Genomic DNA, 14,353 nt, shown 5'->3' with positions numbered 1-14,353 from the left:
CCCTCTCCCCCCAACCCCCACCTCCACTCACACACAAAAAGAAAGAAGTAGAAGGCAAATCTCGCCTATTATACCTGGTGCAGCCTTTAGTTTTAGTGATAATTAATTCAAAGTTACTAGTCAGAGTGTGAGAGTTAGGCGTAGCATTGGAATTGATATGTAGGCTTGTACATATCCAGTGCATGGCTAGTTGCATTGCTCTTCTTTGCAGACTCCAGCACTTGGAACTTGAGAACTCCCTTGGATTTTTTCTGCAACTGGTTGATATGTATTCCCCAGCATAAAGCATTAAGGACATGTGGGACACCATCAAAAGTGTTAGATACATAAAAAGAAAAGGAAATACTTACAAGGTTCTTAATAAATCTACCAAATGGTCTAAATCCTCTAGTCCTACTACATTATACCAAAAGTATACTATACAATGTCAGTTTACTTTCTGAATGAAATTGGATCTATCTTCAAAGCACCTCCCATTTCTTTCTCTCCAAACTGTTCACCAGATGCATTGTGGGATTATCCTCCGCCACTTCCTTTGACTCTTGCTACCTCCTCTTTTCATCTGACAACTTCACACGTTTGCAGTATGTTCAGGCATAGTCCAACTTGTCTCTGTTATGTTGAGGAATAAGGACCACAGTTGTGCTGTGAATGTGCAATGTTAAAACAGATGATTATTGGTTTCATTTGTTTCTTTGCACAGGAAACATCTGGAAACTATGATGGCCACCTTTTTCTTCAAGACTTCTTGTGCCAGACATGCTCTCTTAGTCACCAACCAAGTGAAGCATTTAACCTTGGTTGGAGCTGGACACTTCCATATGTTTCTTCATAGTTTTGGCTACCCTCCATTCTGCACCAAGTCTTCCATTCTATATGCCTTGTTAACAGGGAATTGTCCATCAGTATTGTGTCTCTATCTCAAAGTATCTTGCTCAACATTTGTGCCAATGAAATCACCAATCTTACTTAACAGAGCAGACACTCTTTCAATCTCCCAGTCATATAGCATTCTCCTGAAGGATAAGTAGCAGCCCTGTAGCAAAGAAACAGAAAGGGGACATCCTTGGATTCTTTATGCAGTCTTGGCACATGTAGCAAAGAAAACCTTATTCAAGCTTTAAATAAATAAAGCTCTCTTGTACCGATACTATTAGCTATCTCTTTGACATTTTAATATTAATTTCATCTAGGTGTGAGCTCAAATATTATGGTGGCCAATGAAACTATTTTGTTATAGCATGCTCTCATTTTTATTTTGTTTTTTCTAATAGCTTACATCTGGCTTTTATTGTAGAGGATGATGACAGAGAAGAGAATGATATTTGCTCGGAAGTGGATGAGTTAAACAAGGTAATATATCCCATCTGATTATGTTATTAATTTTTAAGCATTAGGAATCAAGTGATTTTGTGATTTAGTACCATGATTCTCCCTGTGATACCAATTTGTTCATCTGGAATATGAAAGTTATCAGTAGTATATCAGATAGGCTTTCCTTCTATGGGATATAGTTGGTCCGTTTTAAAGATATAATTAAGTAAATAAAAGCTATGTTGTATGGACTCTTCAAAATCCTTGCCGCACCCATGTCAACTTGACCTGATGTGGCCCTGAGATCCACACCGGATTTGGTCTACTCATCGTGGGTGCTTTGATTTCATGTATAGCCGAGAAGTATACATTGATTGGGTAATTGGTTGGATTTTGTAGGTTTATGTTATAGATATATATAGTTATATAATATGAGTATGAGAATGCTATGGCCTATGCTATTACGAGATGTCTTATGAATAAAATATTAGATGTCTATAAAGAATTAAATTTTATTAGCTTTAATTCAGTAACTTTAAAATATATACTGTATATATGTCGCAACTCACAATATAAATTTATTGCCTGCATCCCAACATTTGTATCCATACCCCAAATCCTAAAAGTTGTGTTATGAAGATTCGACCTCTAGATTTGCACTCGTATCGGGTACCCACACCCGAGTGTGTGCGACATAGAATAAAAGTGTGATCTCTCTAGCAACGTAAACTTTTTGATGAGATGGTCTCAAACTTCAACATGTTATCATAGTAGCCAAAGGTCCCAGGTTCTCGAGCCTCACTGCCAAATTCACGTGTTATGCCCGTTAAAAAATTCAAGTTTGTAGGGGGGGGAGGGGGGCGCATTGAAGATATAATTAAGTAAATAAAAGTGTGTTATCTCTAACAACAAAAGTTTTTTGATGAAACGGACACACAATTTAACAATTTGGATGCAACCAGAGGTAGCACAAAGATGCAAGGGGACCGTAAAAACAACAATAGACTTCCACACGAAGGTCCTTATATGGAATGCCAAAAATATCGGTAAAGTCGTTAATGGTTGACACTGTCATCTGCCCTATGTCCAAATGAGAGAGAGAGAGAGAACACTTTTCCACTTTTTAGTTTTGAACTGTATGTCCTTAAGGAGATAAATACCTCTCTTTTGGAAGATGGAAAGATCATCGTCATAATCCAATATTCCGACTTACTCATGTACAACCTTTATTTATTTTGTATTCCGTCATTAGTGGTAAAGAAAATAAAAAACTAGTCATGAATTTGCTATATGTAGGGTCTCAACGGAGAAAGATGAGTGGAACTAGGTGACCAACCCCCCATATCCACACCTTTTCTTTATATTTTTTATAAGGAACTATGTGACTAACCCTTTGTTCAAAGGAAGCATATGAAAAAGCTACTTTCAATAAAACATAGCTAAGGAAGTGGCAGATGGATGTTTTGCTTGCAATGAGTGAATGGTTGTCAGAAGTGATGACATACTCATTTAGGGAAAATAAGCTGAAAAAAGACTCAATTCATTGATTTTGAAATAGGTTTTGGTAAGATGTTTGGTGCGGAGAATTGGCCTCCAATGAAGCATATCCACATATAAATGGCATCACGAAAAACAGGTATATTGTGGTAACAAGTTTCCTCACTAGGAATAAAACTAACACCTTGTGAATCTAAGATTCAGGAGAACTTTCCAAGATTGGGAGCTAGACAGTTGAACTATTTTTTCATAAAGATTTGTGATCATTCATAAATTTATTGCGGGAGAAAGTTGGTTGATTTACAGAGGGTCAAAAAGTGAAATTTTCTTTGGACCATTTCTTGGTTCCATGTTGACCGTCTCGGTATTGTTTCAATTTTATTGGATGTTTCCCGAAGAGACCTAAAAAATAAAATTTTCTTGGTAAAATCTTTTCATGTGTGGTTACAGATGGAAGGATATAGCGTGCCTATGTGTTAATTGTTAAGGAGAACTTGTGCCTTGATGAATATCTATTGCATGGTGTTCAAAAATGGAAAGTCATCCTAACGATCAATCAACTTAGATATATGAATACTCTGTATGCATTGCACTCAATTTAGGCCAATTTTATTTTTTACTGAATAATTTGTCTCCTTAGGGAAGTTAGAGGTTCTCTAGTCCTTGACTTATCCTTACATGGGCTTAGAAGTCTTTAAACTGGAACAAAAATAAATTCTCAGTAAATACTACCCCTTTTGTAAGTGTAACCGGAACAAGTCAACCTTAAGTTGCAACTAATTGGTGTTGTCTAAATGAATCCTTTTCCCCCGATCTCCATTATGTTCTATTCTTAGCCAATTTCATAGTGATTCCAAGAGATCATATGTATTTTAAGATAATTTCCTTACTTATGATTTTAGGTTTACCTTGTCCCAACACCTTCCATTATCATATTGTCGTGTGTATGAATGCTAACATTATGAAAAAGAAACTCTTGTTGTAAGTCGCTTCTTATGCAAAAAATACAAAAACAAAAAACAAGGAGGTTGTTCCCCCTGCTCCCTCCCACCCAAATTGAAGAGGATGAACTAGGCAAGGAAGGAAGTGTGGATCTAGTTGCAACATGTCTTTTATGGTGAATTTGGGAAGCAAGAAATAGAAGGGCTTTTGAAGGAGTCTAGAGCACATCATGGGCACCTAAAAGGTCCCTTTTGTCATCAGGGTATTGTTGTGGAAAAGGAATTTACCACTTCATGAAGTTGGGATAGATACTCTGGAGCTCAAAATGAAAAGATTTAAACTTTTGAGCTCCAACTTGGTGTAGTATGAATAAATTACTCTTGAAGTATCAAAAAAGAAATTTATGTATTCTTTTGAACTTCTCTTTTGTGTGTAGCATCCTCAATTACGTGGAGAGAGAAGTCAAACCAAGCACCTAATTGAGCAACTACTTATGCAGGAGACATTTTCAAGGTTAGTTGCAAAACTTTCATTTATTTATGCTGAAATTTGGTTTCATAGTGTTTAAGTGATATTTCTTGTATGTGACAGGAGACTAGTGTCTTATCGATGCTGTTATTTTTTATGTTTTTTCCACGTCACATTTCTTTGTGGATATCCAACTAGATTATTCTTAAATCTTAACTTTATATTTAGCATTTGCATGTAGTGTGATATCTGTCTCGATTTGTTTGCATTTTATCAATTCATTGGGCTTGTCTGCTCCCTTTCTTGCGTCTTTAGTCCTTTCTAAGTTTTGCAAACATTTAAAACTTTTCACCCTGATGTAGTTTGTATAATTCTCCAGGAAAAGGACAATATGAATTTCAGATTTTGGACTTTTCCATGATTTATAATTTATCCTCATGAATTGAATTTTCGTTTTCTTTAGTGTTTTTAGCAGAGGGAAGGTAATTTTTTCTGAGATTTTATCGTTAGGCTTTTATTTTTTAGTTGTAAATGCAATTTGATGGAAATGCTGGGTGTCATTTGTCTGTTTTTCGGGTTGAGGAACAACATAATATGTTTATTGATTAGCCATTTTTAATATTCTTTCAGTAATAGGTATCTATTTCAATATATAAACGGTTCGCAATGCCTCAAATTCATAGGAACAAGTCAATACAGAATGTTCAAAGCTGAATAACTGCTGCACTTGACACTCAAGGGATCCAGCAGTGATTGAAAAATACACAAGCACACAGATACATGCATGCACACGTTCAGTTACAACCTACCATTTAAAAAATAGGAGGAATAGTCTTTCAAATTGTATGGATGTTGAATGTATGCACTGCTAATCTTGAAATGAAAAAATATTTATGATAACTTAATGAAGTCTCGACTAAAAACTGACTTATGATCACTTAATGAAGAATCCGGGACCTTTGCTTGCTCCTGAATTAGATTCTTATCACCACCCATTATCAAAAAGAATATTCATGTGCTTGCTCCATGAAAACTGAATCAGGCCCGCACGTGAGGGGGCATGTTGATGGGATAACTAAAAAAATAATGTTCTCTCTAACAACTGAAGTTTTTAGATGAGATAGTCACACACTTCAATATGAGAAGAAATTGACATTGGGCCTAACTCAACTCCAAAAGCTAGCTCATGAGATGAAGATTGTCCAAGACCATATAAAGAAATCAATTTTCCTCTCACAACTGACGTGAGACTTCAATACCCTTTCGCAGTCCCAAGACTTAACATTTGGAGCGTCGACAATAATATGGGGTCCCATCATCAAGAATAAGCTAAGAATTGGGATGAATTTGACACTGATACCATGAGAAGAAATAGATATTGGGCCTAACTCAACCTGCTCATGAGTGAAGATTGCCCAAGACCATACAAAGAGACCAATTTTTCCCTCCCACAACCGATGTGGGACTTCAACGTCGTCTATGATACTACTAATTGTAGAATAGTGTCGAGCATTTTGAGGTTGAGTGAACAGTAAATCTTTTTCTTCTTTAGGTCAAGAACAGTATATTACTACCTCAGGAAACTAATTCTGCCTTCTTCTGTCTGTGTCCAAATTCTAAAGTTATCTTTACACATACAGAGAGAGAGAGAGAGAGAGATCAATGAGTAGAAACAGGTCTTTGCTGCTAGCAATTTGGAAGAAAAGGTCTACACTCAATACTAGTAGGTGAGAGAAAAAATGGAATTCATATTTAGTACATATGACAAGCGATCCAACTTGATAAGGCAGGTAAGGCTTACTCAATAGCTAACTGTGTCTGTCATATCAATACCAGATGCTGAGCTCATGTAATACTGGTGATTCCCGTCTTTACTTTGGATATGGTGGTAGTCGAAGCTATTTCCTTGTACTTCCCTGGAATCCTGGGTGTCGGTGTATTTCAAGCTGAGGAGCACTCCCATTGGAAAACTCAGTCATCCCTTTGCATTTTCAATTGTGAAGTGGTGCAGTTAGCTTATTTTTTCTTCTTTTTATGTATGCATGCCTATGTTTTGCTTGTCTTTTATGTATGCATCCTATCTTTTTCATATTAAGAGACTGTCAATTTCCCTCTTTTATGCTTGTCTTCAATATTGTAGTTTTCTTTGTAGTTGTATTTGGATTGGATACTGCTGTGACTTGGTGAATCTTGAACAAAAAATTAAGTAGGGCTTTGACTCTTTGACAGCCAGATGACATGCATGTGTATCGAAAGAGCAAGATATGATGTTTGCCTGTAAATGCAAAAAAAGGGGACAAAAGAAATATGATGTTTCTTTCTGAACCTAGTTATACTATTAACTTTGCAGGGAGGAGCGTGACCAGTTAGTAACGATCATCAACACAAGGGTTGTGGATTCTTCATCACTTGAAGGGAAAGACAGTTTGGGTTTGCACTCGACACTACCTGATCAAACAATTGCAGATGATAATAACTTAATGAATCTATCATGTGGTTATAGCTTGTGTTCTTCCTGCAAAATGTTTGCATAAAGCTGAATAGTCTTCTATGTTTCATTCAGATACGTTGGACCACAGCAGTCAAGCAATTATAGAAGCGAGGAAATGGTTAGAGGAAAAGAGAGATGGACTCCGTTCAGATAATACTCTCGGAGGTGTAAGCTCTGTAGTTAGTGTAAGTAACTCATTTTATCTGTCTCTGGAGTTCTCCAAGTGACGGTTTCATTAGATATCTTACAACCAGAATCCCTCTATCCACATGGTTTACATTAATTTACAACATAATGATCTCCCAGCTTTATCAATTTGAAGTTGTTTGCATGGTACTTTTGATATTTTCCCCTTAATTGGCTTGGATGTCTTCTTTTAGTTTCTTGACCAGATCTGTCTCCTCTCTTTCACATACCTAAGTTTATTTTCCCTTGAGTTTCCACGTACTTTAAAGATAGGATCTCATTGTTAGTTGACTCCTCATTAGAGACTGCACCACCATTAATAACCAGGCTGTTTATGTGATTATATTTTCGATGTGCATCTGCCATTTTCTGGAAAAACTTTGTATTATCGTCACCCTGCTCAAACCAATTGCTTCTTAATTTTTGCCTCCAAAATCTGTCCTCGAGTTCAGAAGATCCTCCTTTCCTATTTAACTATATCTAATTTATGGGCCAATTTTGGGCCCGCTCTCCTTATTATACGGGATGAATTTGTCGAGTACTTTTTGTCTGTATTGCATTAGTTCCTTCATTTATATTGTACTGTTTCTTAAAAAAGTCATTTTAATGTTGTCGAATTTGATTGTGGAAACTTGAACCATGAGAGTGTTTTTCCTAATTGATCTGAATTAGATGCCTAATTTATATGTATTTTATCTATAATATTATTTCTACCTCGAACTTTCAATCCTTCTTTTTCTATAAGGAGCTTTATGGTGCTACTAGTGTTTCTCATGTAATATTTTGTCAGCACAATGACATATTTTACTGCTTTCAGCTATGTGATACCGAAATATAGCTATGTAAAAATGTTTATTGATGCTCTTATAGGTGGATGATACTTTTGGCTCACCTGTAGAAATGGCCAAGTCATATATGAAGGTTCGTCCACCGTGGGCGTCCCCTGCTGTTGATAATAGTGGACTTAGAACCCCCTCACAAATGAAGGCAAAGCTTTTTGACGAAGAAGCTCCATATTCTGTCAGTGGTGATTCTCTGTCTTCCTTGAAGGTATTGAAAATTTCAATTTTGCTTTTATTACAGCCTGTTCACTTTCATTTCAAACCTTTGAGGATGTACACTCCTATTTTGTCGAACGGTGGTTGAACCTTAGTTTTCTAAGATTATACAACAATGTCTACAATTAGCACTAGAAGCTTTGATGATTCAGAGTACCAAAAGTTGGTAGTTTTCAGATAGAAAAAACTTATTTAGCAAAGTAATAAATTGGAGACCAGGCTACTTTCTTGCTAAAAAAAGTCCAAAAAGGGAAGACAGAGAAGAAAGGTTGCCTAGATGCATATCAGCTTGTCTTTCTTGCTATCTCAAACTTAATCTTGATTGTGCCCACACTGTGTTTCAATCAAACGAATGTGCTTCTTGACTTTGCTTAACAGGTGTGCTTAAACTACAAAAGATACTTGCCAAAGAATGTTGCTTTGAGAAATAAAAGCACGAGAAAAATATTATCGAGAATGCTTTTACTACTATTTTTTTAGAACTCTATTTATACCTATATTTACATAATATATTATATATATTTTCCAATATACATGAACTATCTACATTGCAAAAGTTTCAAACTGACGAGATGATGAAAATTACAAAGCAGCCATGCACATGTTGATCTTTGGAATTTGATATGTACAATTGGGTTGTTGGATATTTATGAAGGGATCTTATTGCCTTGCAATGGTTTGATAAATTTATAACTTTTGAAAGAATTAAGCTCTTGGACTTGGATCTACTTATGAGAAGTCGTTTACATTAGATCAAATTGTTATCAATCAAATATTAAAGAGCACTGCCAAGGTTACACCGTTACAAACTAAGGTTGTAAACTAAAGAAATGAAATAAATTCTAAAGCAGCCATGCACGAGTTCATCCATGTAGTTCGATATGTGCATGTGGTTTAGAGGACATTGATATGGGATCTACTGACTTGCATCCAGTTGATAAACTTAGAACTGTGCAAGAAACAAGCTGGTTGATGCTTTGACTTAAGATCTACCCTTATAGCAACTTATTAACTTGAAATGTTATCATTCTAATAATAAAAAAGGGTTAGTTGTTGTGAAATTTATTACTCTCAACTTGATTAGTGCAACTTCATAACAGAGACTTGATATATCGAACAGTTTACCAAGTGACTAGTCCTTATCTTTGCATGTTTGGTTGTTCCATCACTAGTCTCACTTTTGGTGCATATGTGTTATTTTAATTTTCTAAATAGGTAGAATACTTCTGTTTACTCCTCTTGGCAATTCCTCAGAATACTGAATTAAATATTATGTCATGTTTCATTTATCAAAAAAATAAAAATAAAAATAATAATAATAATGTTTCATATGTGTGTGTGTCATGTTTCAAGCTGTACCTTTGATCACACTTCATCATTTTAGTGATTTGAAGGAGCTCTGTATTCTTAAACTTAGTTAGGCATTTCATGTCAAAGATGATGAACAGCTACTTAGTAGTACTAAATCCATTTACTTTATCAATTTTCTGTTCTTTGCTGTCTTCTGATATATGCTTTTCTGCTGGATCACAGAAAAAAAGTTCTTATGCATCTGGGTCATGGAATATTCATGAGGAAATACGAAAAGTCCGGTCAAAAGCAACAGAAGATATGTTACGTGCCCACCCTTCCAAGGAAACTGACTATCAATTACGTTTGGTAGAACGCAAAGCAGAACCAAAATCTGCAGTTGGTGATTTAACAGGAACCAGTACCGCGGAGAAGATAAATGACTCAAGTTCTTTGAGACTTGCTAAACTGTCAGATGTACCCATTAAGTGGTCAGGTGTGTTGTGCTCTAATCTGGCCTCTTAGACTGGTCTTATGGTGTTGTCTTGGTTTAATTTGTCTTCTGCTGTAAATTGCTAGTTTTCTGTAGAAACCTCATTTTTTCTCTTTCAGATGTGGAAATAACACAAGATGGTGGAGAAACTGAGAATGGGCCTTTAAATGCTGCCTCTTCTATTCAGCTGCGAGATCAGGTAACCGTTTGTTTTAGGGATTTCAGTACTTTATTCATCATTTGGCACATTTGGACTAAAAAAGATTGCATTTCAATATCTTTTATCTGGAATGTTCGGTTTCAAAACCAAAAAAAGATAGCATTTCAATATGGACAATAAGATGTTGAGTTTACTTATGTACTTTTTTTTGAGAAATAACTTATGTACGTCTGTCCTCATACTGTTCAAACTTACAGGCAGTTCAGGTTGGTGAGCAGGCTTCTCGTGAATCTTACATGCATACTGGTTCAGTTTTCCCCTCTGAGCACAATGATGGTACTTGACGCCATTTTTAAAGATTTTTTCTGTTTGTTTTATGTTGTGAAGCTAATTTGCAGTAATGGGTTCAGAATTAAACTTATTACTACTTACCAATACACAAATATATGAAGTTGGCCGAGTGACATGTAATTCATATTTGATCATCTGGACAAGTCAAAATTGTTGCCTTCTATTACCTGGTCAGATAGGAGTTGAAAGTTGGCTTACTAGGTATGTGGGTTTATCTTTTAAATGGTCTGATAGAGACGTAAACAAAGATGGAGGCATTTGATACTTCCCTAGTGTCTTCGAAGGTGGAAGTTGGTTTTTTGGCTACCTATCTCCTAAGCAGTTCTCATGTCAGGCCAATGGTGGATATAAATCAGGGACCACAAATCACAGCCATGATAGTGACAATATTAGTCTGTTGATTGGGGGAGCAAGGAGGATATGTGAGAGAGAACCATGGTGACTGCAACGATGTAACCAATGGCAGGCCTAGAATGGTCAGGATGGCACATGGAGGAATACAAATTTGAATTCATCCTATATCTTGTAGTTCTGACTTATGGGTGTAAAGGAACTAGATGCAAACCAGGAAAACTTGTGACCAATGTGGTGTAATGGATTCTGATATCTGGTTTAGTTTAGAGCTATTTTGAATCCTAGTGCTCGACAAGTTGGTAATTTTGTGACGCTTTGTAAACTTGACAAGCAAATCCAGCTCTTAGTTTGAACCCTGCATTGATCGTCAAGTTTACAAAGCTGCTTGACTGACAGGCTCCACTAGCATTTGGCTACCATTACTGGTGGATGATCTAGGCTGAGTCTACAGATGTTTAGCACTTCTCACATAGTGGAACTATAGTTCTAGATTTAATATATCTTCTTGTAAAACATGTGCGTCCAATACTAAAATAGCTTGTGTATCATGTGCAAGACTAGTAATGAGTCTCAATTCACATTTGTTCCTCTGTTGCTCTTTCTTGTGATTATGGCGGCGTGTATAGTTGGTTAATTATGTCCTAAAATATGCAAGTGACTTTTGTTATATGCTGTTTTCTCTGTCTCTCTTTTTTCCTTATGATCTGCGAGGAAGTTAACTGCTGATCTCTTTTTCTCCATTATGGCCAATTTAATTTCTCTTATATTTATCCATTTTTACAAGTCCAGGTCTTCATATAACTGCCTCTGACGCACATGAAGTGACTCGACTGAATTTAGCCCCAAGTTCTAATGGCTATTCATCATTAGAAGCTAGGTAAAAGATTGAATGATAAAGCTCTTTAATTTTTCTAGAGCTCGAATCTCAATAATGCTGGTTTTTCCCCTCGATAGTTTGTCTGCAGGTCAAAGTAGAGGAAAAAACGACTCACACATTGGTGGTGAGAAGCCAAAACCAGGAACGTCAAGTCAGGACAAGTCGACTAAATCTCACCAAGTGGCGGATAAGTGTGAGTTTCTTAGCGAATCTGCTGTGGATGTACCAGACATGAATGAAACAATAGAGAGTCCTGCTGCTTCCATTCCTAGTGAAGATTTGTCGCAGGAGGGACCAGTTTTGGCAAAGAACGGGAAAGTTGTGAAGCAACAAGGAAAGAGACCGGTGAGAAATGTTCGAAAGACCACCAGAGCAAAGAGGTAAGTGATGATATATGTAGACCAGGCAGTCTGTAGACCTGAAATTGTTGTATATTAGCTTTACTTCAAGAAGAAATTTAAGCTATTGTAGGAGGATCCTTGATTCATCTTTCCCTTCTTTTTTTCGAAAGACCACGTTGTGTAGTATTTATTCGTAAGTTCATGTAGGAGACTTCACCACTCTCTATCTCATTATAACTTTGAGGTTTTTAAACCTTTTGGCCTTATTTATTTATTTTTCTGGGTTGGGGGTGTGTGGTTACCAAACATTCATACATAAGAGGCATGTTTATGTATTATGCCTTTCGAAAACTATACACACTAATAGATATTATAACACTCGTAGGAAATATTGCAAGATAATCCATAGGGAAGAGACTAAATATGGTATATTTTTAGGGAGGTTTCGAATAACATTGCTTTTCCTGCCAATCCCAGAGTGCATAGCATCCACACCACATCTATTCATGGCCTTCAACACCTTCATTTTAACGTTGTGCTCCCTCGATTACACAGTTGCTAGACCCATGCTTCGCTACCTGAGGTAAGAAAACGAATGTTGGCTCAAACGACTAAATATTAGTTGCCATTGTGTGCCATGTAACGAGTCAAATATGTACCTTGAAGCTAAACCAGAGCTTATAGCTGTATCATTAGTACGCGTAGGCCTTGGTTTCTGGCGATAATATCTCAAAAACTCTCTTGAACCGATTGATTTAACAGACAATTGATCATCGGTTCTTGTAGTTATTATGAGTTCAGATCCACCACTTCCTAGTTCTACATTGTTGTTAAAATCTTCAGATGAAACAACCTGCTTTCCAGTTGCATCCACATAGCTAGAATATGAAGAAAAAAAATTGCAGATCTTGAGTAAAGGATAACAACAAAAATTTTACCTGCGTGATGATGTTCTTAACCATCTGCAGTTCAAACTTTAATAAAGTTCCCATTGGGAACAACCTCTCCATCTCTACGAGGTAGGGATAAGGTCTGTGTACATTCTACCCTCTCCAGAGTCCAGGCATCACATGTGAGATTACATTGGATATGTTGTTGTTCAAACTTAAAAAATATAGGTTGCATCTATCTTCTGCTCAAATGTACATTAGAAGCTATCAAATCACCAAGCATACCTGCTTCTATAGTCGTAAAACTCTTCTAATTCCGCCTCTTCATCATCACCACCATCACCATAATGCACCTTGCAATGATTTTTTGCATCCATATGCTTCCGAACTGCTTCCAAACTACTAAAAGGACGACATCTATCGTTGCAATACAGACACATATAATCCCTTCTAACCTGAGGACGCAAGGAGCAATTTTTACTGTGTTATCTAAATGGACTTGAAGATCATACAAGAAAAACGAAACCTAGAGTATTACCTTGAGACCAAGGTAGGTGAGGAAGCCTTTAGGATCCTTCAAATACTCGATATCAGGTATGAAGAACCCGTGCTTCTTGTGCATATGGACCGCACAGTTTTCTACTGTATCGTGTTCCAAATCACACATGAAACAACAACGCGGATCCAACTCATCAACATCGCTACCTTCATCATCCATAACACCATTACTAGTACTACTTCCATTCATCTTTAGTTGCCTCAACGAGTCATTGTCTTCACACGCGATCTCTTCCTCTTGATCAACCTCCTCCCACTCGCTCTCATCCCTTCCACTAATAACGCTATTATCATCGTGATGATGACCTGTCTCTTGCGAAGCTCGTGCTAAGTGAGTTTTAGATTTCAGATGTTGAGCATGAGCTTTAAAGCTTCTATATTCTTTGCCACAATGTACACAACTATATAGCAATGGAGTTTCTTCTGCAAGTGCAGACTGTCTGGCTATAAAGAGTGCCTCTGTCAATCCAGGAACTCCAGCAACCTGAAATAAATACCAAAGAAACAGAACAATGAACTCTAATCCATTCCACAATCATGTAGCACTTAGTTTAAGTTTGACTGGAAATTTGCGCGTGGAATCTTCAAAATGAAATTTATATATTTGTAAACTACATAAAAAGTACTATAAGTCACAATAATTAGCAATTAAAAATAACTAAAAGATAGGAGTATATAAAAAATCCACGGTCAAAGATAGACCTGTTTGAATCTCGAAACCCAATGGGACGGAGGGAGTAATGTTTATGCAATAAAATTCATTTTTACTTTCCAAAAACACAAAAAAGGGTAAATTTAGCAGTTTACCTTGCGTTTAAGATTATAAGTGTGCCATTCTGATTTGTAATGAATTTTTTGCTCATTTTCGTCAAAAAATTCCTTATTACAACAGTTACAAATTAAACTCCTCATTTTTCTTCTTTTTCTTCTTCTTTGTTTGATTCAAAATTGGGTCTGTAGGTTTCTGTATATATAAAGGCAGCAGATTAAGGGCTTGTTTGGCGGCAAAGTCAAAGAAATATATGTTTTGACCAAATGCTGTCACAAGCACAGACGTAAGCAAATTTGAAAAATACTTGGGAC

At 36.5% G+C, this 14,353-nt stretch overlaps 2 protein-coding genes across 2 annotated transcripts in view; one reads left to right on the top strand and one right to left on the bottom strand.

Moving 5' to 3' along the window:
- LOC102582900 (protein KAKU4) overlaps window positions 1-12,075 on the top strand; it is a 14,253-nt gene extending 2,178 nt beyond the window's left edge. The window contains exons 2-11 of the mRNA XM_006356995.2: window positions 1,298-1,353; window positions 4,190-4,266; window positions 6,572-6,651; window positions 6,785-6,897; window positions 7,769-7,948; window positions 9,490-9,742; window positions 9,859-9,938; window positions 10,157-10,235; window positions 11,394-11,481; window positions 11,559-12,075. Of these exons, the coding sequence (XP_006357057.1) occupies window positions 1,298-1,353; window positions 4,190-4,266; window positions 6,572-6,651; window positions 6,785-6,897; window positions 7,769-7,948; window positions 9,490-9,742; window positions 9,859-9,938; window positions 10,157-10,235; window positions 11,394-11,481; window positions 11,559-11,865 (1,313 nt within the window). The 3' untranslated portion in view covers window positions 11,866-12,075. The remainder of the gene's footprint in view (window positions 1-1,297; window positions 1,354-4,189; window positions 4,267-6,571; window positions 6,652-6,784; window positions 6,898-7,768; window positions 7,949-9,489; window positions 9,743-9,858; window positions 9,939-10,156; window positions 10,236-11,393; window positions 11,482-11,558) is intronic.
- On the bottom strand, window positions 11,837-14,228 carry LOC102583232 (zinc finger protein 622). The gene is made up of 5 exons (XM_015313263.1): window positions 14,078-14,228; window positions 13,251-13,754; window positions 12,998-13,167; window positions 12,482-12,700; window positions 11,837-12,400 (listed from the first exon to the last, which is right to left on the bottom strand). The coding sequence occupies exons 1-5, from the start codon at window positions 14,180-14,182 to the stop codon at window positions 12,397-12,399; spliced, it is 1,002 nt and encodes a 333-aa protein (XP_015168749.1). The 5' UTR covers window positions 14,183-14,228; the 3' UTR covers window positions 11,837-12,396.
- Between the last annotated feature and the right edge of the window lie 125 nt (window positions 14,229-14,353).

The sequence above is a fragment of the Solanum tuberosum genome, unplaced genomic scaffold, assembly GCF_000226075.1.
Source record: "Solanum tuberosum cultivar DM 1-3 516 R44 unplaced genomic scaffold, SolTub_3.0 scf00240, whole genome shotgun sequence".
In the NCBI taxonomy this organism is placed as follows: domain Eukaryota; kingdom Viridiplantae; phylum Streptophyta; class Magnoliopsida; order Solanales; family Solanaceae; genus Solanum; species Solanum tuberosum.
This window is presented reverse-complemented; position numbering and strand designations above follow the sequence as displayed.